At 31.5% G+C, this 27,627-nt stretch overlaps 2 protein-coding genes across 4 annotated transcripts in view; one reads left to right on the top strand and one right to left on the bottom strand.

The window, feature by feature from the left end:
* Positions 1–3,165: 3,165 nt before the first annotated feature.
* On the top strand, positions 3,166–16,672 carry LOC110018934 (TOM1-like protein 2). 2 transcript variants are annotated; one of them, XM_020716412.1, is made up of 4 exons: positions 3,166–3,304; positions 5,368–5,927; positions 6,058–6,309; positions 16,072–16,672. In XM_020716412.1, the coding sequence occupies exons 2-4, from the start codon at positions 5,409–5,411 to the stop codon at positions 16,486–16,488; spliced, it is 1,188 nt and encodes a 395-aa protein (XP_020572071.1). In that variant the 5' UTR covers positions 3,166–3,304; positions 5,368–5,408; the 3' UTR covers positions 16,489–16,672. The 2 variants fall into 2 exon arrangements, with proteins under 2 accessions (XP_020572071.1, XP_020572073.1); XM_020716414.1 differs by having other exon boundaries at positions 3,184–3,246.
* A 792-nt stretch (positions 16,673–17,464) lies between these two features.
* Positions 17,465–27,627, bottom strand: part of LOC110018967 (protein AE7) — an 18,051-nt gene continuing 7,888 nt past the window's right edge. For both annotated transcript variants that reach the window (XM_020716460.1, XM_020716461.1), the window contains 2 exons: positions 17,805–17,850; positions 17,465–17,718 (listed from right to left, as the gene is read on the bottom strand). In XM_020716460.1, coding sequence (XP_020572119.1) covers positions 17,618–17,718; positions 17,805–17,850 — 147 coding nt within the window. In that variant the 3' untranslated portion in view covers positions 17,465–17,617. The remainder of the gene's footprint in view (positions 17,719–17,804; positions 17,851–27,627) is intronic.

The raw sequence follows: 27,627 nt of genomic DNA, 5'->3' as shown, positions 1-27,627 counted from the left end.
TCAAGATATCCTAATATAAATTTTCAAGCTGTTAGGCTGCACTTAGGATTTACTAATAAGATTAATCTGGATTTTTTAAATCCAATGATGTTCAATCCGAAATTATATTTGGAATGATTTTCTTTAAATCTATATGTACTGTTTAGCGTTTTATTTTAGGAATTAATACTTTAGCAAGCGATCCCCTTAAATTCGACATCGATGGAGGGATTTAGATAAGTTGAAGTCGCGTTTGGTGGGTTTACATTAAGAGTTTGTTTGGAGCAGCTTGTGTGTTTTATGATAAACAACTTATCTAGAAACGCTCCATGCGGGTCGACCGCGAGGGTGCACCTGCGGCCTGCGTTTAGTGTAAAAAAACTCAAACACTGCACTTATAAGCTGCCCCAAACAGGCCCTAAATCACACATAAATCTTTCTTAAAACAGCCTACGAAACACCACCTTTATCTGATAATTTTTTTAAAAAATATTGAATAATTGCCATAATTACATTTGAAAAGTAAATAATTTTTTTGCATATTTATTTCAAAATTAATAGGAGATGTACAAAAGCTGAATTTCTTCTTAAATGAAACTAAGAAAACATGGAATCTAAGCATATTATCTTTTAAACCTTCTATTTTAATTGGGGGCGTTTAAGAAATATGCCACACAATTCCCGTGTATTTCCAAATCTAACTCCTAAACTTTCATATTTGCATGCATAGTACTTCAATCTTTAACATCACATCAAAAATACCGCTATTATCAACCTCTTAAAAGTAAAATATACATGCTTCCTTGAACAAACAAATATGATAATCTCTTCTCAAGATTTGCTTCGGATTATCATATGCTCACTAATATTGTTTGGTTAGCTTTTCCACAATTTAGAATATATTTCAATATTGAGATGCGCAGCGCACACACTGTTTGGCTTTTCTAACCATCACATTTCAAATTTGAGATATCAACAAGGTTGAATCTTAAATCGAAGAACATAAACAAGCCCCATAATTGCTAAAAGCTCAAAATGTTTATATCTAGATACTCATGTACCACTACTCATTCTATAACTCATTAGTAACTATTACTAAACACTCTGCCAATTGCTAATCACTCAGCATTCAGTTGGTTATGAGTACCAACTAAGCAAAAGGTCTTTTTCAAAACAAGTTAGATGAGTTAGTCTATAAAATAACGAATGGGTTATATAAAAGGTGTGAGTATGATATAAAATTAAGTCTGCTTAATAAATTGGGCGAAAAATGAAACTCACAAAATATACATAATTTCAAAATTGGTTCTTTTATAAATGACAAACATCAAACATATTGGCTCAACAAATTATATTTATTGTATGTGACACATTACTACTTGTAAGAGCAACATAAGTAAATTCTTGTTTTAGTAGTTGAGTGTTGTCACTTATCAAACTATCCCCAACATCTCATCATGAGCAACACAACAGTGTCAACCCACTACACCATCACGTGTTCATTGTTGTACAATTTGATTGTAATGATTTTAACTATTCAAAACATTAACAAGCTTCTTATACCTAATTTTATGATTTTTTTTGCAATTGATTATCATTTTTAAAGAGAAAAAATTAGATAAGAAATATTATCACATCATCACCATCTTTGGTAGCTTGAAAATTGAGTGTGAATAATCTAATCAATCTTATTGATGATATTTAGATTTGTCATGTCTGTGTACTTAGTAGGACTCAAAACCTATAACTCATCATATTTAAATAACTACACAAAAACACCATTTATGATAGCCTTCATGAAATCACCACTACTAATTGCTTGGGTTGGTCATTGCCCTGCCCTGGGTATTAAGCCAACTTAGTAGCTGAATCTTTTAATCACATTTCAATCATATAAGTGCATGAATCACTTCATTCACTCTAAGCATTTAATGAGAATAATCCATCATATTCATTTAATTACTAAAAAGTTTTATCCAAAGTCAATAAATAAGGGTCTGTTTGGGGCAGCTTGTGTGTTTCAGGATAAGCTGCTTATTCTGAAACGCAACCCGCGGGCCGGCCGCAGGAGTCGACCCGCTGCCTGCATTTAGTGTAAAAATTCAAACGCAGTTTCAAATAAGCTGGCGAAACGTGCGAACCAAACGGTACGACAACGTTTTCAAAAAACGCCGCTCGCACTTATAAACTGCCCCAAACGGACCCTAAGTCTCACTTTAACTCATTTTTAAGGCTCCCCACATGTTAACATATTTTAGAATTTTGAAGGTTGCCTATATTTTCACAAGTGTTTGGAGGTTTATTTGGCGTGCTTACCTCACTGAGGTTTCACTTACATATCCTTACGAAGGTGCACTATAATCAATCGTAATAATCCCATCTATGCTCTTATATTCTCATTGCTCAACTCACTTCCAATAGTTTACTTGCTTGCACTTTTTATCAACATTGTCCCATTAAAGAAGGTACCTTGCAACAACATTGGCTATTGGTAAAAAGTGTGCCAATTAGACGGCGGCAATGAACCTTTTATATGATATAAAAGAGGGGTTTTACATACCAATCGCCCAAAATATTAAATATAATATTTTAATCGTTGAAACCTTAAATATAACATTGTAACTACTTTTTTTTATTACAACGATCCCCCTAAACCTACACATGAAGTTTTTGAGTAAAATTTTTGGAGGGTTAAAATGTTATATTTAAGTTTTATGTGGTTAAAATGTTATATATAATTTTTTAGGTGTTTTGTACGAAAGTTGATATTTTTAAATACCAACCATTCAAAATATTAAATATAGCATTTTAATCACTTTAAATTTAAATATAATATATTTACCATTATTTTCATTACAACCAACCTTCTAGACCCAGTCATAACATTTCTGAGTAAAAATTTTGTTTTTAGACATGTAAATACATATAAATTGGATGGTATGTATGTAAATGCCTAAAAAATTCAAATATACTGAAATTTATTATTTATATAACTTTGAATTCAAAATTTCTTCATAAGATGCATATATATATATATATATATACATGCGAAAAAAGAGCGGGTCAAGTCAACGAATGGTTCAGACTCCTTTAAAAGCAGGTCAATGGCACTCACGGGTTAAGATCACGACCTGCTTTGATCCAACGGTTCATGATTATCAATCCATGAAATAAATTTCGTTCGAATTTATAAAATTCTAATCTTGAACCCAAAGGAAAGTTAGGCGAAGCGGAAGATTACCGCTTTCCAACTTCAACAAAACGGATGTAAGTGCTCATACTAGAAGAACTGGTCGATAGATCTTCTCTGGACTTTGATTTCTTGGTATGCCTGCTTCGCAATAATTCTCTTTTTCATCATCGCTTGCTGTATCTTGCATTTTTATACAATTTTTTTGACTGTAAGATGTAGTTTCTGGCTTGGATTATAATTTAATGGTCTGATTTTTTATTGGGGATCAGGAAAGTTGATTTTTTTTTGGCTGTTTTAATGGCTAATGGTTTGTAAAGACTGGGGTTGGAGAGATCTGAATGTTTTTTGTCTGTGTTCGTGATGGCTTTGTCTGTTACAATTTGGGGATTTCATGGTTTCCTCTTTTTTGATTATGCAAATTTGGAACCCTAAGAACTCTCTTTAGGAGAATTCTACTTTAAGGAAGCGATGAATGGGTTTTTTATTTTTAATATATAGTTTTGATTGGTAATCGGCTGATACAACTAACCCTGCTATCAATTTAATTACCTTTGATGATATTCCAAATGTGGTTTGTGATTATACACGGCAAGTTTGATTATAAGATAGTTAAAAAAATGAAATTTTGGAAGAAATTAATGGATTATTAGAAAGTATTCTTTAAGGAAGATGGGATAAGTATTGGAAGTGACTTTAATGGACATATTGAGATTGTTTGAATTTGGTCAAGGAGTAAGCAATAAAGATGATTTCATGGAGGAGATTGGCGAGCACGAGTAATCTGAGTGAATCGAAGGATAGATTGGGAAGAGAATGGGGTTTCCATGTAACAAAAGCTTCATTGACTTTTAAAGGGGTCGCTATGTGTCCTCTATCCCATAAAGTTTTCAGCGCTTGTGCTCCTGATCTGTGTTTGAAGCAGGCTAAGCATTTTGAAGTTGTTTTGGAAGGTTGGTCGGAAGATGGTGCTGATAAGGAGAATCATACAAATGCCTAATCAACCTCATTCCGCTTAGTTGAATTTATAGAATATATTCAAAAGGGTATGTAGCCAACCAAATTATTCCTGAGGTAATCATTTGGATGATAGATGGAGTTGTTGAGCTATGTAGAACCTTTTTAGTCTATTTTACTTGATTATGTCCTATGTTACCTTATTTCAATATTTTATGCTTGTTCGTTTCTAGTATGTCCGTACATGTAAAGAAATATCCAATGCTTACTATTGAATCGTATTATCAATTCAACAAAATGGAATAAGTTGTCCATGAGGAGTCTTTTGTGGGAGCTTTGTCTGCTATAAGGTGCTAGATAAACAACTAAGAATCGAGCCAAGTTTAGCTTAACTCAAAATAAAACATTTTGATTCCAGCATGGGTGGAAATCAAAATCAAAATCACTGAGTTGTCCCAACTTGAAATGATAAAATTTTGAGTAGACATTAATTTGTTTTTCTACCATTCAATTTTAGTTGAGTCAAAATGATTCAAATTTTAATTTGTTATAAACATATTCATTAGTATTTTACCCTGTAATATACCCACATATGATGTTATTCATGCTGTATTTTTTATAAAAATACTCATTTCAAGTCATTTTTGTGCGGTTTTGAGCTTTTAAGGGCCAAATCAAACACCTCAAACCCAAAATACAGAGTCAAATTTGAGTGATTTTCAAGCAAGTTTTAAGATTCAAACTTTTATAAAAGCTCTTCTCAATGGAGAGTTGCACTTTTTCTTGGTCAACTACCGTCATCCGACTTGTATTAGCGGGCTATTTGTGTCTAACTCGTGGAATACACCGATATTAGTCTAGTACTCGATGGTAATGCTCAGTAAGATTACTCCATACCCTAGTCAGGCTTCAGGTTAGACACACTGTGGCCATAACTTCTTCTGAAGTCCGCGGTTCCGTTTACTTAGGATAATGCTAATGATGATGATTTTAACTCAACTTGGCCTGCATTTTTCTGCTTTTTTTTTGACTTAGGAGAGCATTCTATAGCTAATTCTGCATGGACTCTAAGTTTTGGATTCATAGTTTTAAAATTACTATGCACAAGCTATAAGCCTGCAGTCCTTCAATTAGCTTCTTCTCTTACATTTTTATAAAATCATATTTTTATTAGTTCATTTTATCACGTCATGTAATGTTCTAAAGACAGGTTTATCTTTTCCATTTCGTGTTGGCTGCAGGGTTTTTTCCCTGCTTTTTTATATTAGCTTCATACGCAACAATGGGCGACGATCTACTCGAAAAAGTCAGCGCCTTTGGCGAGCGTCTTAAGCTTAGTGGCACTGAGATGGGCAGGAAAGTGACGGCTGGTATGAGCTCCATGAGCTTTAAGATGAAGGAATTTTTTCAAGGTCCAACCCAAGCTGACAAAATTGTCGAAGAGGCCACCTCAGAGAACTTGGACGGACCTGATTGGGCCGCCAACCTCGAAATCTGTGATATGATCAACAGCAATAAGGTCAACAGCGTCGATTTTATCTGTGGCATCAAGAAAAGAATCATGGTGAAAAATCCAAGGGTCCAATACCTTGCATTGGTGCTTCTTGAAACCTGCGTCAAGAACTGCGAGAAAGCATTCTCCGAGGTTGCAGCCGAGAGGGTTCTTGACGAGATGGTAAAACTGATAGATGATCCTCAAACGGCGCTCAACAATCGGAACAAGGCCCTCGTTCTGATCCAAGCGTGGGGAGAGTCAGGAGACGAACTTAGATATTTGCCGGTTTATGAGGAAACATACAAGGTCTTGATGTTTTACCATTGGATTTGGATTGTAAAAACCAGATTGAATGAACATATATATGCCATGTTGATCATACCAAATCCATATTTTATTTTGCTTGATTTGAATTTTTATTTTTATTTTCTTGTAGAGCTTAAGATCTAGAGGCATAAGGTTTCCTGGACGTGATGATGAGGGCTTGGCTCCAATATTTACCCCTCCACGTTCAGCCCCAGAGACAGATTCAACTTTTATTGCGCCACCGCCCCTTCCAAATTATCCTGACTCTCCTATGCAGCATTTTACCACTGAACAAACAAAGGAAGCTTTTGATGTGGCTCGCAACAGCTCGGAACTACTTTCAACAGTTTTAACCTCCTCTCCTCCGCAAGAAGTTTTGAAGGTTAGTTTTTCTTCTAAAAAAATCTTTTTACTCTAATCCACCAGTGACTAGCCCTTGTTCGTGAGATCTAAATGCAAAATGGGAAACCTAACCTATGAATATCGAAAAAAGTTAACATCATGTTGAAGCTTGTGTCAAACTAGAAGACTCATCCAAAGTGTTAAAGGTGAAGTGGTATGTGAAGGTCTGTTATAATTTAACTCTTGAAGAGCCTTAGTGCACATTCAAGTCAAAGGTTTTTCTCGTGGTGAAGCTCGAAGAAATCTTCATTCAGTTATGGATTTTTGCTTGAATCATGGATTATGTTGTTGGCGTTTCTCCGTTTTAGCTTTGTGATCTGTTTCATTTTAGTCAAGGAACTCCGTACTCCGTAGTATATTTCACCATTTCTAGTAATCGTCTTGATAGAGTTTTTTTGGCTAATCTCACTTGATAATAGTCGTCATCTTATAATATTTGTTGTCGTCAAATCATTGCTGGTTTAAAATTTAAGCGCTCAAATGTTTGATCGTTCATAGTTTTTGTATGAAGAGTTCGTGGTAGTGCTTTTTAGGGTTATGAAGCTCTTAAATTTGATGGCACGCTTTCTTTTCATTATAGAATATATATGTCGATGATACATCTAGCTTCTAGGCTTGTTTTTTGGATAATATTTAAAGACCTACCAAATGCATAAATGATTTCTTTTTGAAACCAAGTATGTAAGTTTTTTTGTGTTAAAGAGCTGTTTCTTATCTTCTATGGTTTATAAATGAGAAGTTTTTTTTCTTCTTAAATTGATTGCTAACTCTTATGTTTGCAAGGCTATCAAGTCTTGTTCATAATGCACTTCCTCGTTATCGTAATTGTTTTATTTTCATTTTCTGAATTACTATAAATTTACATTTATATATAAGGGTTCTTATTTCTTTTCCATAATCCTGAAGTTCAAAACTTAAACTTTTAGCTCATTAAACTCTTTCTCATGTAAGATAACCATGACAGTGAGTAGAAAGGATTATAAAGAGGAGGAAAAAGATGAACTTTTAAGATATAAGAATCTAATAAGTAAGCTTCATACTTGAATAACAAAATTATCTCTCTTAAAATGGTTTCATGGCACACACTTAACCTATGATCAAAGTCATTGAATAGATGTCGAAGAAGGGACATCATCACATCTACAAAAAATATTTATTCATATCACCAAACTCTTTTACATATCTCAGAATTTTATTATTTATATATATATATGAAAGAAATAATGTTATTAACAAACTACTAATGAATTGTTATTTCCTAATCAATTTAACAAACTGCTAATAAATTGCAAACTTCTAATAGATTGCAAAATACTAATAATTTACTACTCAACTTAATGACAGAGGCCTTGAAAAAAAAGGCTTAAATACACACGTTGAATTAGTCATCATTTTTTTGTTTGCTCCAATTCCTGCAGGGTGCAAAACACAGTCTCCTTAAAGTTTTAGTTATAATACAACCGGAGTAGTTGCTATAATTCGCAAAAAATACTTCACTTATGAACAGTGAAAAGTTAATACTCCCAATGAATGATAAAAATAATAAGTTTGATATCATGAAGATGGATGTTGATGTCTTGTAAAAGAAGATATATGCTCTTTCGTTCAAGTTCTTTTCTTTTAGAAGAAGATGCACGCTCTTTTGTTTAAGTACTTGCTTTTCTTTTATTTATTTTTTAATGCTCATTGATTATTTTCCATGCAAACAATTATTTTACTTGTCGAGCTGATAATAATTTTATTATTCTAGTAAGTTCATCAACATCCATCTTCATTATGTTACCTCAAGAAAGTTTGTCAGCGTCTCGAGGGTAAGGAATTATGCATGACTACTTTATTTCTTAATGCTCATTGTTTAATTTTCAGTAATTTAACTACGCTTGGAAACATTAATTTTATTGTGCTATGAGCAGTAAAAAAGGAAACATAAATGATTATAGAAAAGAGGGTTTTTGACTGAATGAAAGGAAGGGAAAATTAATTTATGAAACATATGTGTTAAAAATGATGATAAGAGGATTCAATGTCTCGATAGAACTCTTGCTTTCAGAGTAACAACCTTACATATAGAATAAACCTACAGCCTTAGCCTTAATACCAATTCGATGTAGGCAGGGAATGAAAGCATTAGTAAAGATAATAAAGGGGGGAAATTTTGAAAAGATTAAAGGAAAATAACTTGCCAGGTCATATTTCAACAAGGTGACTACCTTTCCCCAAAGTTTTTTTTGTTCTTACAGCTGATCAAGGATTGAGATCATGTACTAATTTTTTTATTCATTTCACGGAGTTATCCTCCATCCTGAAAAATGCATTGGTTTCATCACTATCGTTACCATTAACCTTGTTCTAACTATTTTAGTGCAGTATTTTGAATTCTCATTTTTCATTTTTTTATTTTGAGTGTTGCTTGAAGTGTTAATTTTATTTTTTATCAATTTATTTTGAATAACTTTTATCAATGCTACTTAGGGTCTACTCATTTTCTTTCTTCCTCATACACTAACTTTAACTACCCATCTAATGGGAGTGCTTTCTCTCTCTTGGACATAATTGAATCATTTAAGTCTTTTATCATTATCTACTCATAATTGAATCATTGAAGTCTACTCATTTTCTACTCATTTTCTTTCTTCCTCATACACTAACTTTAACTAGCCATCTAATGGGTGTGCTTTCTCTCTCTTGGACATAATTGAATCATTTAAGTCTTTTATCATTTTCTTATCTTCAATAGATCCCACTTTAACAGTACTCTGATGTAGTCATTATTCAATTTATCATTTTCTTAGTTTACCACACCTCTATATTATTTCTACCATTCACAGCTCATCTAGTAACAATATTTGTAATACCCCAATATTCAGAATCATATAGGTTGTCACCTAATTATAATTTCATAAACTTTACTGTTAAGTCTTCATTATATGTTTTTATTTTATAATAATTATATATCAATTTTTTTTTAATTTTAACCACCCATCTTTAGCTCTAGAAGTAATATTTTCATCTATTTCTAATTTTTTTGTAGAATAAATCCAAGAATTTTATCTTATCACACCCACAAATTATTTTATTTTTTAATGATATTTCTTGACTACTATTAATATCACACTAATTGAAATTGTATTTCATATACTATGTCATTGTTCTATTAACTCTAAGTCTCCTTTTTAAATTTATTTTTTCCATTTTTCTAATTTTATATCTATTTCAACAAATATCTTATTGATCAAAGCTATGTGATTTGTAAAAGAAATATACTAAGGTACCTCACTTTTTAAATATCCTTTGTATGCATGCTTATAAATATGACAAAATTGTATTGACTTAAGGATTGATCCGTGACATGATCATACTCAAAATTGACAAATTTCACCTTACAGCTACTTCTAATACTAGTTGATGCCAATGATTAATCTTTAATAACTTTTAACATACATTTGGCACACACATTTCCTTATTCACACACATCTAATCAAATCTACTGGTACTTGAACATTTACCTTTTCAAGATTAATAAAAATCATATGAAAATCCTTTATCATCTTTTTATATCCATGCATTAATTACTTTAACAAATAGATTACTTTTACAGTGGATCTTCCTATCTTGATTCGTTGAATTTTTATAATTTTTTAAAATTTATATTTCATTTATTCTCTTCTCTAGCCTTTTAGTATGAATCATAAGTTTTAAGCATTTATAGTTAGCATAATCTTAACCATCTCATTTACTTTTAAAATAATTATTGAAATCAAAGTGATTCTTTTATAATCATTTGACAACTTCTTAGTCTTAAAATTTAATAAAAAATATTTTTTCAACCAAACCATTGTAATTTCTTCCATAACTCTTTAAATCGTAATCGGCATTTCATATGAACATAAAAGGTTTTTGTCTCCTTTTTAGAGCTAATCACACTTCACATATGTAGATTCATTGTTGAAATTCAAAATGATGTGGAATAATTTTATTGATATGAAAGAGGGTATAAACAACCCTTACATGAATCCTAAAATGGAAAAGACAATAAAAATAAATAACATGAAAGAATAGATATAACATCTACTATCTTCAATTAATCAATTCATATTATTTATTTAGAGATGAAGGAAATATCATAAAATAGAAAAGGAAATAAATTTAATCTAAGACAATTAGTCTAAAATAGGTAAGGAAATAAAATTATATTAGGAAATAAATCTAATCTCCATAAGTTCTAACGAGAGTAAATTATTTCCTAATATAACTTTTAACACTCCCACTCAAGTTGAAATATGGTTGAAAATTATGTTCAACTTGAATTTGAAAACATCATTAAATGTGCGAGGAAGATTCTATGAAGCAGAACTTGGAAGTCTTTATCCTGTACTGCAGTTGTTTTTTACTTCAATTCCTACAGTGTCTGTAGTTATGCGAAAGTCTTCTACTGGTAATGTTGTAAGGGAGTTTGTAGGGGAGTAGACAACTTACAGGAAAGTTGACTTCTAGTTGTTTGCGTTTGTCTTTAATTGCAGTTCTTTCAGTGTCTGTAGGTAGGCAAAAATGTTGCAGGAGAGTTTGTTGGCAAGTAGATAAGCTGCAGGAAAAACTAATTTTTAGTTGATTTTAGTTGTCTTTGACTGCAGTTATTGCAGTGTCTGTAGGTAGACGGAACGTTTCTACAGGTAATTCTGTAGTGGAGTTTGTAGGGAAGTATACAATCTCCAGAAAAAACTGCAGGATATGAACTCTAGAAAAAAAGAAAAAAAAACCCCATAGGTTGGCCTGCAACAGGAAAAGGCTCCGAAGGAGGACCTGCTGTAGGAAGAATTTCGGTGCATGAAAAGTTCCGGAGGCCTACAGGTACAAAGGAGGAACACTTGTATGAAGGAGTTATGGCGGCTAGGGTCACTAGGAGAGGAATTTTCGACATCTAGAGCATGTAGGGCGGGGAAGTTTCTAGCCAAAAAATTGAAAAGAACAAACGGGGGAAGGGTCTGCAGCACAACAAAGATTGTCGGTTGCAGGGAATAGAAAGTTTCCGGCGGCAGGAGACTCTAGGGTTTGTTTCGAAGTTCTGATATCATATTGAAATTCAGAATAACGAGGAATGATTTTATTTATATGAAAAGGGATAAATAACCCTTACATGAATCTTAGAATAATCAAGACGATAAAAAGAAATTACAGGAAAGGAAAGATATAACACCTAATATCCTAATTAATCAATTCATATTAATTATTTGAAGATAAAGGAAATAACATAAAATAAAAACTGAAATAAATCCAATCTAAGAAAATAAGTCTTAAAATAGGAAATGAAATAAAATTATATTGCGAAATAAATCTAATCACCATAACTTCTAACGAGAATAAATTATTTTATAATATAACTTCTAATATTCACATATAATAAACCTCATTATTTTGTAACAAATTCCTGATAAATTGTTAAAATCTATTAACAAATTATTGCATGGATTAAGCGTTCCTATTATGACAGTGACATTACCATGGGGGTCTAAAAGAAATAAAATTGCTCAAATATTTATAATAAATAAAATTCAAAATTTATATTCACATCAACTCGCCAGTTGATAGGATAATGAGCAGTACAAGAAGGCCGATATAAAAAGAAATGGATGCCTTTTATAAGAAGATGGATGCTTAGGCAATTTCTATTTCTTTTTTTTTTTGCTCTTTTTTATTGAGATTTGTTTTAGGATGGGTAGATAACTGGAGAGACTTTAGGAAAGGGGTTTGTATTTCTAAGAGGTTATGAATTAGAATTAGAATTTTGAATTTAATTTCATGTTCTATGATTGAATTTTGAAAATGATATTCCATTGAGAGGTAAGATTTGAATTTTTTCATGGAGAAAGGTAGGGGGAGGTTCGAAACTTAAATTTCAAATCAAAGTTCGAGTTGAACTTCAGATTTAAAATCTGATTTTTTATAATGATTTGTGGGTAGTTTTGTTGGAGATTGTGTGGAAGATGGTAAAGTGGGACTTGAGTTCTTTAGCTCGAGGGTTGTTGTATCATAATGCAACACTGTTCATGAATATTATATTAATTGTTCAGATCAATAAGAGAAGCTACAAAAACTAAACGGATTTATGGAAATCATGAAAAGTTAAAGAAAAGAAAATGTAATTAAATGAAACTTGGCAGAAATAGATTTTCAAAACAATTTTACCTATAAAATGATCTAAAACCATAGCTTTTGTTCTAATTTGATTGATGAACATGATGAAAGAACTGAAAAAAATAATAAAGATGAGTGAAAATATGAAATGATTGAGAAAAATAATTTGTTTGTACAAGGGGATTTTTGTTTTTGTAAGTGTTTCATGTCTTACACCTGAACATAGATTAAAGTTATACAATGTATGAAGGGCATATGTATCAATTGTAAAAATTTTATTCATATCGTTAGAATGGCTTTCATACCTCAAAATTCTCTTTTTCTCTTTCTTATAGCGTCTTGCTATTACCTTTTTAAATAAATAAGAAGATTTTATTTATGAGGCGTATTATAAAGTTTCATGGCATGCTTAAAATATTTATTTTGGATATGAAATATCTTTTTTTCATCATCTTTGATTTTGATCAGTAAACAGAATCGAGTCATGAAATTTTCAACTATTTCATTTTTTTTGTAGTTTTTTTTTTTTTGCTTTTTTAATGATAGTCCTATAGCAACTTGTTTCAAATCTATGTCTTAGATCATCTATATGTAGAATTGGTTTGAAATCTAGTGTTTTTAAGTTACTTTGAATTCAAACACCTTTTTGTTTATTTATTTATTTTCATAAATTCATAAAAAAAGATTAAATTTCTTTTTGCCATCATGAACTATATCACTTATTCATGGCACATTAAACCTCATGCTAAGGCACTTACAATCTCCTTCAACAAACTAGCTTACAATCATTAGAATACTAGTATTGTAAAATTGAAATTCATAGTTCAAATCTAATGATTTAAACTTTATGGCCATTTAATGATTCTATACGGGTATTTTTTTTTCATTTATGTGGTGGAAAATTGCCATTAGTTTATTGATAATTTACTAAATAACTTTTAATATATTATTAAGTTTTTAAGACTATTTTATAACATGAATAAATATATTATTGTGAATAGCAAAGATCTTTATTCATTTATTTTTGGATTTTGATCCTTGATTAGGCATGGGCTTTAACCCCTTTTGGGAAATACTCTGTTTGTTCACACATGAGGTTCACTTATCGAGTTATTGTTTTGTATTCTTTTCATCTTTGATCTGCTCATTTTATCTTCTCTAGTTCTTTCTAGTTCCTACTTCACATTCTCCTTTATTCATTTTTTTCCCTTTTCTTTCTTAGTTTTTATTTTTTTATTGTTCAAATTACTGTTTGGGTTAGCGCCATTTATTTTTTTAATATGATAATTTTCTTGCATGCATCTATAAATAATCAAAATGCCTGCAAAGCAAGACGTGGGAGATAAAGTTTAGCATAAATTTTGTTTAAATTATTAGTGTGAATAAAAATATTTTGCTTATTATTATCAGTTCTCACTACTTGAGAAGAAGGTACTCTTGTAAAAGGAGGGATGCAATAGAATGTGAACTTATAATAGGAGTTGACAAATGATTCACCTCATCCAAGCATAAACCTTTTCATGTTTTTTTTTTTAAATTGGGTATTTCCAAGAGGACGGTTCTTTAAATAATTCTCAAAGGCCATGTCGACGACGACCCATTTAAGTGGGTTTGATGCGTCTCGATTAAAACCTCATGACCCACGATGTTGCCCCATGATGAACGATTAGACCTCTTCATACTTGCTATATTGTATCATGAACATAGTTATTTAAAACTCGAGAGACAAAAATCATAGAATACAATCAATTTGATATCAAATAATAATAATGAATAGCTAATTAAGTAGCTATTTTAATTGAAGCTAGCATAAAGAGGTATGTATGATTAAAGAAAGAAAATGGCTTCATGTTTGGAAACTTTATTGTCCCCTTCACGAACATATATTGCTCCCTCATACCCTTTGTTGCTCGCTTCTTAAGGCATCTACATCTTTAAAGGCAAATGGGCATGTGCACTCCAGTGAAAATAGGTTGTAGCACTAATCTCCCAAATATAATACTTCAATTCAATTACAACATGAATATAACAGGTTGGGAATAATTATTTATGTATGGATCTTAGTTTCTACGGGCTTAGGGCAGTAAAGAAGCAATGGCCAGCAAAGTTGAGTGGAATTTGATAATCTTAGGATGGACGTGTGATAATGTTAGAAATGTTATATAGTGAAATTATTTTATAAAATATTTGGTAGGATTAGCATCTACATATTACAAAGTGGTAGATCATTGACAAGCGGTTTGTGCATGCACAACAAATGATAGGAAATAGACTAATAAGATGGGGCAATAAAGCTAATATTGATGGATTATGAAGAAAAATGGGGTAAAATGAGCAAAAGTTGGGTAGAAAAATGCTCAAAATAAGATTAACACCTCATGGAGCGCTCGACATTAATTTGAATTGATGGAGAATGATGATTCGTATGGTTTGCCTCAAATACCTGGCATCACATGGTTTGTTGCTTGAAGGATCTTATATGTAATGTCAAATAAAATGAAAGTGTATTAATTGAATAATTTGACCTTTTGAGTTTGAAAGAATTGAAGAAAAAATACTAGCCTCTTTTTTTAGGATTGGATCGAACCATTATGGAATGTTACATTGATGCAGGAAATAATATTCTCTACTTGTTAGCTCCTTATTTTAGCACGTCAATGCCATGTACGAGCTTAGTATGATCGCCCTTGAAGTCCTCTTTGAACCCTTCGTGTAGTGCCTACGCTTAACTCAAATACATTTATTTTTACCTCCAATTTCAAGTGCGATGTCCATAAAATTCTTCCTTCGCACGAGTGAATCACAACCATCAAAACAAAGGCATACTTAACTTTGATGGTAGTACCAGAGTTTCAATAACCTTTGTTATACATGTCAAATTTTGCTATCATTGTTTACAAAATAGGATAAACCATTGCCTTTGAGTTCAAAATTTTAAAACCACCGTCCTTGTTCACAAAAACACTAAACTAAAGGGTGATTTATACAAAATTCTCATTTCATAATATATGTAGTATCTCCCTTTCTTCATGAAGAAAAAAATTTTCACTCAGCTGGTTTTATAAGCTCGTCCTCTCCTCACTAACAAATACATTAAAAAATCTATTTTTAAGATCAGACAAAAAAATTCCTCAACTTGTGATGATCAAACTGAGAATTCTATACAAAAAATTCTTATCTGTTACATCTGATGCAATTTAACAGAAAGTACTGAACTTTAGAATTAAACTTTTACTATTGACTCCATATTCAACCTATACAGCTGATGCCACCATTTATTTGTCATCTAACCTGAATTTTTTTCTGCTGCATATATATTGCTCAATGAACTTATAGGGGGACAATTACATACATATGTCCCCATTCCTATATCTTTACATTTCTAACACCTAAACTTTACTTTTTTACATTCATACCTCCTAAATCTTTCATATCACCTCAAAAATAGCACCATTTTAAGTTTTAAAAGGTGAAATACTCCATTTCATGCATAGGTAAGGGGGCATTTATATAAAAATTGAAGTTGTATTATTTAGATATGTAAATACAAAGTAACTGAGTGGTATATATGTAAATCTTCCAAACTTAACATTATTTTCTTTCCATTTAGGACGACCTGACAACTACTTTGGTGAATCAATGCCAACAAGCTCAGTATACCATACAAAGAATAATAAATTCAGCTGGTGACAATGAAAATATACTTGGTGAAGCTCTGCATGTGAATGATGAGCTACAGAAGGTTCTAACGAAATATGAGGACTTAAAGAAGCCTTCTGTTGTTCACTCAGAAGCAGAACCCGCAATGATTCCGGTCGCCGTGGAACCCGAGGAATCGCCGAGAGTCAGCCAAGACGAGAATCTCATCAGAAAACCTGCGGGATTTCGAGCAAGGTCGGGCGAAGATGATGAAATGTTACTTGATCTTGATGAAATGATATTTGGTAAGAAAGGGGTCAGCTCATCAGAGGATCATGATGTTAGAAAGAAGCAGCAGTATAAGAAGGATGATCTGATTAATTTTTAACTGAATGAGAGGATTATATATATAAGGATTTTATATCAAATTTATGATTCTGTGATGAAAAGTAAAATATATTTTGGTTGTTGATGCTTTATTGGAGGTTATTTTTTTTATTATTATATGTATTGTTTTGGGGTTAAGAGATTGGTAGGAACAATGAGCTTTTTTATGTGAAATATGTATTTTTAATGGTAAATTTGAATTTGCTGTTAGCTATCATAAATGCTGCAATGTTTATAATTTATGAAAAAGTGAAGGGGCTTCTTAAACTCTACTTGAAGGTGCACTATGCCGAGCAAAAGAAAAAAGTAGTGTCCGGACCAGCCGCGTCCCCACACCGGACTTCAGACGTAATATTTTCTTGACCAAAAACTTGCCACTCCATACCCAAAAGGAACATATACAAACATGCCCTCCAATTCTGATGCACTCACATATCCATCACCTAAGCTTCACTTATCATTTTACCACCCAAATCATTTATCACATCAAAAATATTATTATTATAACTTAAAAAATGAGAAATATAACTTTTTGTACATGGGGTAAGATGGGTATATGCAAAATTTAAAGTTAGGTATTTTGTATATAGATATGAATTGAGCCTTCTGTATGTAAATCTTCCTACCCAAAATAATTCACACCATACCAAATACACCTAATTCCCATGTACTTAAATATATGACATTATGTTTTCACATTCAACTAAATCTTTCATATCATATTAAAAATATCACCTGTTTAACTTTTAAAATTTGGAATACACCATTTTGGTATGTATGGAAGGTAGATATGCAAATACTTAGGAATTTAATGGTATGTAATCTATTATGGGAATAAAGTAATATAGACTTTACCTGTTTTGATGTATTTAGTAAATTCCATACAGCCTAGAGAATTACCACACAAATAAAATAAAAAGAGTCCAACAGAAGCATTAAAATCCAATGATATAGTAGAATAAAAAATGAGCATTGCAAACAGTTTATTTCATAAATGCCCAAGAAATTTTACATATTACAACAAAGTTGGTTATGCTTTAGAAATAAATGAACAAAAATTCCTGTGGTGTGTGACAGCCCTTGACAAAGTAAAGAAGCTTCAGGTGTGCAGGACAACATATACAGAGAATCTAAACAAAAGTAGGTGCCAAGCACTCAGCAACAACTTCAGCAAGGTTTGGATTTTCCAATGCAGCTGCTACACGTTCCTTGTCATTCAACTGCTTATTCACTATAATATTCATAAAAAAGTGAGAGATAAAAAACTGTAACAGATATCTGAAATGAAACTATTGCAGACAGATGAAGAAGCAATACCTGCAGCTTCTGTTGCATGACTCCCCGGTGCCAACCTTATATCAATCTACATATAAATTAAACGAATAATACAAATAAAATACTATAATATATATGCTGTAAAATAAACAAAATAAGAGATGGCAGGCAAAGCTTGATTGCAAATAGAAAAGAAAATGTAACACACAACCCAAAATTTTATGCAGATTCATCTAATGAAGGTAATTGTGAGTTGAATTCATAAAAAACCATTCATGATTATTTGATTAATTGATCAATAAGTTGGAGCACTATTAGAAATACTCGGGGTATTAAATGAATAAGGGTTCTACTCGATTCATTCATGATCATGAACAATATTATTGAAAGTTCGCAAACAAGCTCGTTATAAAACTTGATTAAGACTTGATTGTAAATAGTACTATTTAAAAGTTTAGTTGTTTCTCACCTTGACGAGGCTCATTTATTTTACTAAATGAGTAGCTCAATAAGAATCAAACTCAAGGTGAGTTCAAATTGGGCACAAACAATTTAAACTAACTAAGTTTGAATTCTGCTCGGGCAAAGCTCGAATAGGATTATGATAAATGAGCTCAAACGAGTTCTGGCCCGTTCATCTCACAGTTCATTTGTAGCCCTACGCTACATCCTATTAGTGCTATTGCATATTTCACTATATTTCAATTGGGGGTGACCACAATAATAATTCTTCAAATACAATAAAAAGATTCGACAACTTCTTGAAGAAAAGTTAAGGCGGTTATAATAAAATCCACAAAATGGCCTTGATGAAATGACTTGCAACTAAAAATTGGAATAATTTTTTTATTATTTTACTTTCTAGAAAGCTACATAATTCTATTTGATTATAGCTTTTTAGCAGCTCTTCAATAATATTACGGTGAAAAGCACTTTTTATAAACAACTGGATAGAATATGATAGCTGTAAGAAAGATGCCTAATCTTTTCAAAAGTAAATATATACATATATATACAACAATTTTCAAAAACTTATTTACCCCCAAAAAAGCATACACCTACTTAAAAGACAGCTACAGCCGCCCCAAAAGAAGTTTACAACTCACATTATCCTTAGTAGGGAAAAAAGTTTGCTTCACAGTTGAACAATCGTACTACAGCGCCACAAGATTTTGTGCTTTAGTACAATTCCTCTCTGCATCAACGATATCTGACTTTAGGGTTGATAAAGTATAGTTGATTCATGGCAAAATCTTTATGAGTGCCATCCACTCACCTGGCTTAATCTTTTAGGCTTGATTGTTGTTTTCAAACTTAAGGAGCCAAACAACTAAAGGGTTGGTCAAATGAACCCAGAACCTTAGTTACAAGAGTGGCAAGAAATCATGGATAAGCTCGCAAGTGATTTTGTCCCATTTTCTTTCTGAGGAATAATTTCTCTTCAATATAAGGTGGATGCAGTCCGTACAATAATTTATTGTTATGTAATATATCTTAGATTATTGAGGCTCCCCCAAAAATTAAGTCCAATTGTTGCTCGTGGATACTTCCAAGCCTTTTAGGCCCTCAGTTCTTGTTGAGTGTGTGTGTGGAGACAGAGAGAGTGTGTGTGTGTGCGTGGGCGTGTGTATTGTGTGAGGTGGGGAGAGATAAAATTTAAAACTTTAATATCTGAATTGTTTTGATTTATTAGAGTACATCAATTTATAATTAAAAAAGTAAGAAGAATACTACTTAAATTTTGATAGTGTAAACTAATGTAATCCCTGAATCAAAGAGCTTCAAATTTTGAATAGCCTTCTCCACACCAAAGTATCTCACTACTCTGAAAGTAGATAACTTTCTTATTCAAGTCACATAATTAATGTCTCTAAACACACACAGCTACCTCTATGCTCTAGTAAACTTTCCCTATGATTGTAAGCTTGCAATTTAGCACTATCAATTTACGAAATAGAAGACGAAGCTTGCATTTTGCTTGCAAGCCCAGTTTAGTCTCCTTGGTACCCTCTGAATGCATCTAATGGCTATGTGGCTCCTTTAACATACAGGGCATTTCCACACTTCTTGAAAGCCTAAATCTATTCCATAAAACATAATGTGCTCGTAATTGTATAGTAATAAAGAAAACTGTTGTTGCACTAATGACCGGCCAAGTCGTTCGGCCATCTTATTGTGCGCTCCCTTTTTGCATTTAATCACCATAATGAACTACTATAGGCAAGACATCCACTTCTTGTGTCTACCTTAATTTTGTTTGGGATGAATTTGCAAATACAGTAATAGCTGGCGATCCATATAAATAATGGCGCTCTCCAATGCTTTATTACCTGGTGCAAGCTCGTTAATCTTCTTCAACAATTTAGATCATGCATTGATTTTTTTGAATTCTCATATTATTTTTAGATGTCTTCCCCAATTATATTTAGATTTTCCTGATTCTTAATTTAACTTCCAAAGGGGAATATTTAGAATCTAGTTCTTAACATCACCATAGCTTTATCCATAGGGAGACTTGGATGACTTTCTACTAATTTAAAACAAATTCATTAAATATAGAAGCAGGTTTGATAGTTCATCTATCTAGAAATTGATAATATTGATGTTGAAAACCTCTGCCGCTTAAATTTAACTTATTTGTAGGATCAAACCCAAAGTATGATCACTCCTTTCCTCCCTCTAGCTAGGGTTTTTTGAAAATGGGTTGCAATGTGATGGCCCACAAACACTTCTCTTTATGCATGGATTTCATTGCGTGTAGGATAGCAAAATGGAGGGAATAAATAAGATAGTTGAAGTTTATGGGACTAAATTGCTATTATGCTAAAAATAAAAGGATGCTTTACATAGATACCACTCAATTGCTATGTATTTATATATCTAATATCTAAACTTCAATTTTTACATATATACTACATTTTTTTAGCATGAAAAGGTGTATTTCATTTTTCTTAAGTTAAAACTGGTATTTTCTTATGTGATACGACAGATATAAATGTAAAAGCAAAGTGTGGGTGAAAGATATGTAAATACATAGAAATTGGGTGATATGTATGTAATGCCCCCAAAAAAAACATCTTCTAGGACAATTACTCCTCTAATGGGATCAGCACCTGGGCTTTTGCAAATCATAATCAGAGAAAACTCGATCAAAATCTTAACTCTTAAATATGAAAATAAAAATAAAAATTTCAAGTAATAATTTTTCATTATATGTTCATAGTAGTCATCCATCCAACCTCCACACCAACATACCGTGGGTAGCAAATTCAAGGCTGACAAAAGCTCACATAGTCAATTACATGTATCCATATAATCACACTGAAAAACCATATACTAGTAAGGATTAGGCAAAGTCCTAAAATTTGGGTGTCAGCCATGGTAGTTGGACGAAGTGCGAGGCTTGGATGTTTCTATAATTGTTAATTTTAGGAGTTGTAAGCTATTAAATACACTTGGTAAAGATGAAACCCTTTATTAACAACAGTTGTATTGAAATTGGCAACTTTGGAGAATTTCTTCCCAAGACTAAGTACTCCTTGAATGATGCTAGCATAGTTACTGACACGAATTCATCAATCAAGATCAGTCTAATTAGGTAGACCAAGGTTTATTAGTTGTAACAGGCCTGTATGATAGAACTATGAAATTTCAACAATTTTGTTATCGTTCTCCCACCATACCAATTAAGTCACTATTGGTGTATATTTTCCTACCAAATCTAATAAGTGTCATCAAAGCAAAGCAATGTAAAGTCCACAAATTAGCTTTAGTTGGAAGTTCCCTCTTGTAACGAGGGATAATTAATCCTCAGGATTTGCATCCACGAAAAGCCTCAAACAAAAAATATGGAGTAATTTAAGCAAAAGCTCAAAATTTTCTTCTATTTATCTAATTTGTCTTATTAAAAACCAACATGAATATCAACCCTTATATTCACAGAGTAAGGAAAGGGGATCTTTCTAATCACACAAGCAATATTCAAATCAAATAAATTCATTGAGCATCTATAAGATAACTATAAGAACATCGTCATTGTTGGGTTTCAAGTCCAGGATGCGAAAAGTTGAGGTTTCATAAGTAGCCAACAAACAACATAAAAATTTTGTCAAATAATTATGTCATGAATACTTTAAGTTATTATGTAAATATTAAATCTTCCTCTAGAAGCAACATTTTGTATTACCATAATACAATAAAAAGTGTGCAAAAGCCGTTGCAACAGTGCCCAGTGCAATATTAAATAAGTAAATATTCTCACATTATGAATGAAGACGGGCAAATAAGTTAGTCCATAAAATTAATATTAGAATATGAACTTAGAATATAAATACTCTTACAGGTAAATTAATGAAATTAGTAGATAATATGATTCACAGGAAGAAAAATATCTTATGCATTCAAGAAACTAAATGAGTTGGAAAAAAGACTATAAAAATTGATAGTTTAAATTTTAAATTTTGGTATTCAAGTAGGAGTCCGAGTCATACCAGAAATGGTGCGGGTATAATTAGAAATAAGAATTTGAAATATAATATTATAAAAATTAGTAGAATTAAAGATAAAATTATAGCTCTAAAAATTACTGTTGATACTAAGATTATTAATGGTATAAATATTTATGCTTCCCAAGTATATTTGGAAAGAAGAATCAATACAAAGGATATCTCTTGAAGAAGGAATTTTTCTTGAAGGAAATTTAATAGAACATGTAGATAAAGTGGTAAGAGATTTTATAAGCATTCATATTGCCTATAATTTGGGAGTAACTAATGAAAAAGATAGTCATATTGAATTTAGCTTTAACTTGTGATTTAGTTATTGCTCATATTTTATTTAATAAAAGAGATGAGCATATTATCATTTATAAGAATGGATCAAATAAAACACAAATTGATTTTTTTCTTTTGAGAAAAACAGATCATCGAGATTGCAAAGATTGTAAGGTCATTCCAAGTGAAAATTTAAGTACCCATCATTAATTATTAGTTTTGGATTTTAAGATTAAGAGTTGAAATATAAAAAATACAATGAAATATTGATATAGAATTAGATGAAGACACTCAAAAGACAAATAAAATTAATTTTTTCAGTAAATTTTGAGATCTTAATATTTGAGATGTTTATGAATAAGCTAATATATTATATGAGATAAAGTAACGAGTATTTTTAATTAAGTTACAAAAGAAGTGTTTGGGGGAATCAAAAGGAAAAAATCATATGAACAAAGTAGTTGATGACAAAAGAATAATATGCAAGAAAAATAAAAAAATAGAAAGTTATGTTATGAAAATTATTTTAGATGCCAAAAATTGAAAAATTATGAAAAATATAATGTTACCCATAGAGAATCTAGGAGAATAAATTGTGATACTATGAATTCTAATAATCTTTATAAAAAAATAGATATTAAAAAAAGTGAAAATATATGTAAAAACACACCAAGCAAAGCGCTAAGAAAAATAAAGATTTAGTCTAAGTTAAGCATCTTAAAGATAAGAATAAAAATTATTTTTCTTAGATGAAGATAATCAACATAAGTGGGTGAGATGTTTTGATAAAATTTTTAATGAAGACTAAAAATATAATTGACTTTAGTGATTTTAATATCATAAATAATAATAATATTTTTATTTTCATTGTCGCATTAGTAAAATAAAAGTTAAATGGGCTTTAAATAAAATGAAGTGTGAAAAAGCAGTGAAAAAGTTTAGAAGATCTGAAAAATTTGGCTTACTAAACTTTCTAACATTATTTTAAAAATTAGAAAGATGTCAAATGAGTAGAGAAAGAATCAATTGATTCATATTTTCAAGAATAAAAGGGATGCATAAATTTGTGTAAATTATAAAAGAATTTAATATGTCATACGTTAAAGTTATGGGAGAGAATAATTGAACATAGGTTACGAGATTCGATGGAGAATTCTATATATGATTTTTATTTATTTAGAAAAAGTTTATGATGAAGTTTTAAGAAAATAACTTTAGAGAGTTCTAGAAAAGAAATGTGTTGATGTTGCCTATATTCAAGTCATTAAAGATATGTATAGTATATTTGTTACTTGTGTGATTGACCAAGTATTTTCTAATTTTTGTTGGATTACATCAGGGTCGGCTTTAATCCCATAATTTTTCTGTAAGTTATGGATGTTCTTAATGGATATTTACAACTTGGTGTATGCTTTTTGTTGATGATATATTTCTTGTAGATAAGACCAGAGAGAGTTCAAGAAAAACTTGATTTATGGGGGTCAACTTTAGAATATAAATGTTTTAGTTTGAGTAGATCAAAAACTAAATACATGGAATGTAATTTTAGTAGTAGATCTAATGACAAGATTGTAACAATTGGTGATCAAACCATTAAAAGGACTGAATGTTTTAAATATCTTGGTTCTATTGTTCAAAGTGATATGGTGATATAGATGAGGATGTTATTAGTATAAATCAACTTGGATGGTTCAAGTGAAGAAATGCATCAGGCATATCATGTGATAGAAAAGTGCCCTCTTAGACTTAAAGAGAAATTTTATAAGATGGTGGTAAAACCTGCAATGTTGTATGGTGCAAAAAGTTGGCTTGTAAAAGAGAAGCATTAAATTGAGTGTTGTTGAGATGAGAATGCTCATGTGGATGAGTGGCTTTACACTTGGAGACAAAATGTGAAACGAATATATCTTTGAAAGGGTTGGTATAGCTCCAGTGATAAACAAGATTAGAGAGTCGCCTTAGATGGTTTGATACCGCCTAGAGGTAGACCTAAAAAAACTTGTCCATGTTGTATAAAAAATAATGTTAATTTATTACAATTAAATAAAAATATGACACTCAATAGGATACAATGGAGAAAAAGAAATCATGTAGCAGACCCCTCTTAGTGGGACATCGGTTTGTTGTTGTTATATGTATAAAATAACTATACGGAATTCTTTAGAAAAGATACTTTTAGTGAGAAGAATAATGAGCCATTCATCAACATAAAAATCACTTAATTTGAGCTTTGATAATTTCATTATAATTTAATCATTCATGAAGTAATTAAAATATATGTTAAAAGAAGAAAAAAACAATGATTGCATGTCATTTAGAAGCACACATAATATAGTTTACCATATATTTTAATGGTCACAAAGCAAAAATCACTAAATACACTAAAAAGATCATCCAAATGATGATATACATAGAAGTAAATGGTCAAAATGATCTATAGAATTAAACGTGCCAATTTTAACCCTAGGCTTAATGAATCTGATTCTGATGTGAAAACTTTATTTCATTATTTTCTTTTTCATGACAATGCATGGAGAGAAGCTCTCCACAGTGGGACGTATTATTTTTTTGGGTTGAACCCATTAGCTTGAGCTAGTATAAAGTGGAGTTGTGCATTATCTAATTTAATCTAAAAAACAGAATCAAGTCAAACATATTTTGTTCATTTGGTTTGATTTGTTAAATAATAGTTTTTTTTTACTTTAACGGGAGTAATGATAAGTTGGATTTTAGTTATGGGTTTAGTGTTTAAAAAAATTGATTAAACAAATATTGAAATTATATTTAAAACTTACTTTCATGTAAAAATTTTTTGTTTATTTGTGTGATTGTTGAATCAATATTTTATGGTTCTTCGATAAAAATCTCTAATAATGATATAATTCAAAATTTTGATTCAGCCTATATTTTTGCTCCGTTCAATCTGCTTAAAAAATCCATCCAAACTGACTGTATGCACGCCCCTTATTAGGATTTCATAATTCAATTAAACCAAAATTAAATTGAATAAACTAAACTATAATGTTGTTCAGTTTGGATTTGTTTTACTTATAATTTGGTTAGTTTGATTCCGCCCATAATTTAATTAAAAATTAATTCAACAAATCAGTTGATCAATCTATCAAACCCGACCAAATGCCCCTAGTATTAAGTATTAAGTACTGAGATTGACCTTTAAAGTTTCAAAATGCTCACATAAAAAGCATCCCTCCAATTTCGGTCCAACAAAATGATAATTGATGTTACGACCAATTGGGTTCAGATTTGGAAAGTTAACTCACTAAATTGACCATCTAAAAAGTCTGAGAATAAAATGATTAACTAAAAATATTAGGATCACTTTGGCCATTCACTCTATACTTAAGGTTTTACTTGATTTGAAAGAATTGAATGAGGGGAAATAAAATGGGAAAGGATAGGTAATTCAACTTAAATTAGTTTGCACCAATTTATTTAGTTGAGAAATTTACTGAAAAAAAAAATTAGTTTTGACTTTTGTTTGATTGACTAGAATTTGAACATTTTCTCATGAGGGACTATGTGAGTCATTGTGATGACCCAATACATTTTTCTGCCAGCTTCTTTTTTACTACGGTTGAGGAAAATCCATATTTACATTTCCTAGGCAAATCCATATACCTACTAATTACAATGCCACCAAGCATCCAATATGAAATTGTGAAATCAAATCCATTTACACTCCTTCTAATTCCTTCAAACCTATCATATCCTGTCGGCAGCTAAAAAAGTTTGGGGAGATATTTTAATTTACATATAGATTTAGGTTTAAAAAAATATGAAATCAAGCTGACCCCATATTTTTCATAGTTTAAATGAAAGAGCGCTATACCTCAAATCCTGTATCTATCCCGAAGGATAAACACACAACTTGAGGGTGAAGCTCGATCAAATAAACAAAGAAATGTATGACGTCCGTTAGGTTTGCGAAACCATTTTATTTGCCGACATTTTCCTTTATTTAATATGAAGAATTAAATAAGGTTTATATTAAGTTGGGTTAGGACGAGCTTCCTATAAGGGCAGACCCTTATAGTTAATTACATCTTAAATGACCGAAGTCACCTAAGAAAACTCTCAATAAAAATCAGGGAATACTATCTTCAAAGAAGTCAAAAGGATAGAACTTTTCAACGAAATCGGACGAAGAGATGTGAAAGGGGAAATGCTATAACCTGGAACAATGTTGAGGAATCCAAATGAAAAGAAACTAGGGGAGGCCACAGATCCAGAGGAGAACCTTAGTGACTTCCCAGTCTATCTTATGATTTGGCTCCAGTTTTGAAAAGAAATTATTAAAGTATTTCACCCTGCACTTTTTATTTAATTAGGGCTTATATTTGCGTCACATGGTCACAGAAATCGCCTAGAAGATATGAGAGTTTACGTCGTATCGGACGACAACCTCGGAACCTAGAACGAGTTAGGGCTTAAATCGTACAGCAGAGCTATACGAATGCCTAAGGAAAAGGTGAAGGATTTATGTTGAGCTAGGCAAGCAACCTCGAAATCCTATGGATTGTTGTTTAATTTCTAAGAAAGGAATGGTTTTGTTGGGGAAAACAGGTTCTGCTGTTGAAGATGGTCGTGCTGCCCACCATGCTCGCTCCTCCAAGCTCCCCGACATGACGAGTTTAAGTTTTCTAGGGTGTCCAGTTATAGTGTCAAATCAAACGACCCTATGCTTGTAGTCCTCTAAACATCCTATGCAAAAAGGAAACATGCTTGAAGTTATATAATATAAAGTGTGCAATGCAGGAATAAAACAATAGAATGCACGTTGAACAGTAGTAGGCAAAACAGGAGCAATATAACATGTTATACATGAAGAACAGTAGCAGGTAGAAACAGGACAAGTATAACATACTGTAGAGTACGGTAGCAGGTAGAAACAGGACAAGTATAACATACTGTAGAGTACGGTAGCAGGTAGAAACAGGACAAGTATAACATACTGTAGAGTACGGTAGCAGGTAGAAACAGGACAAGTATAACATACTGTAGAGTACGGTAGCAGGTAGAAACAGGACAAGTATAACATGTTGTACAGTACGGGAGCAGGTAGAAACAAGAAA

The sequence above is a fragment of the Phalaenopsis equestris genome, unplaced genomic scaffold (genome assembly GCF_001263595.1).
Source record: "Phalaenopsis equestris unplaced genomic scaffold, ASM126359v1 Scaffold000036, whole genome shotgun sequence".
NCBI lineage: Eukaryota > Viridiplantae > Streptophyta > Magnoliopsida > Asparagales > Orchidaceae > Phalaenopsis > Phalaenopsis equestris.
This window is presented reverse-complemented; position numbering and strand designations above follow the sequence as displayed.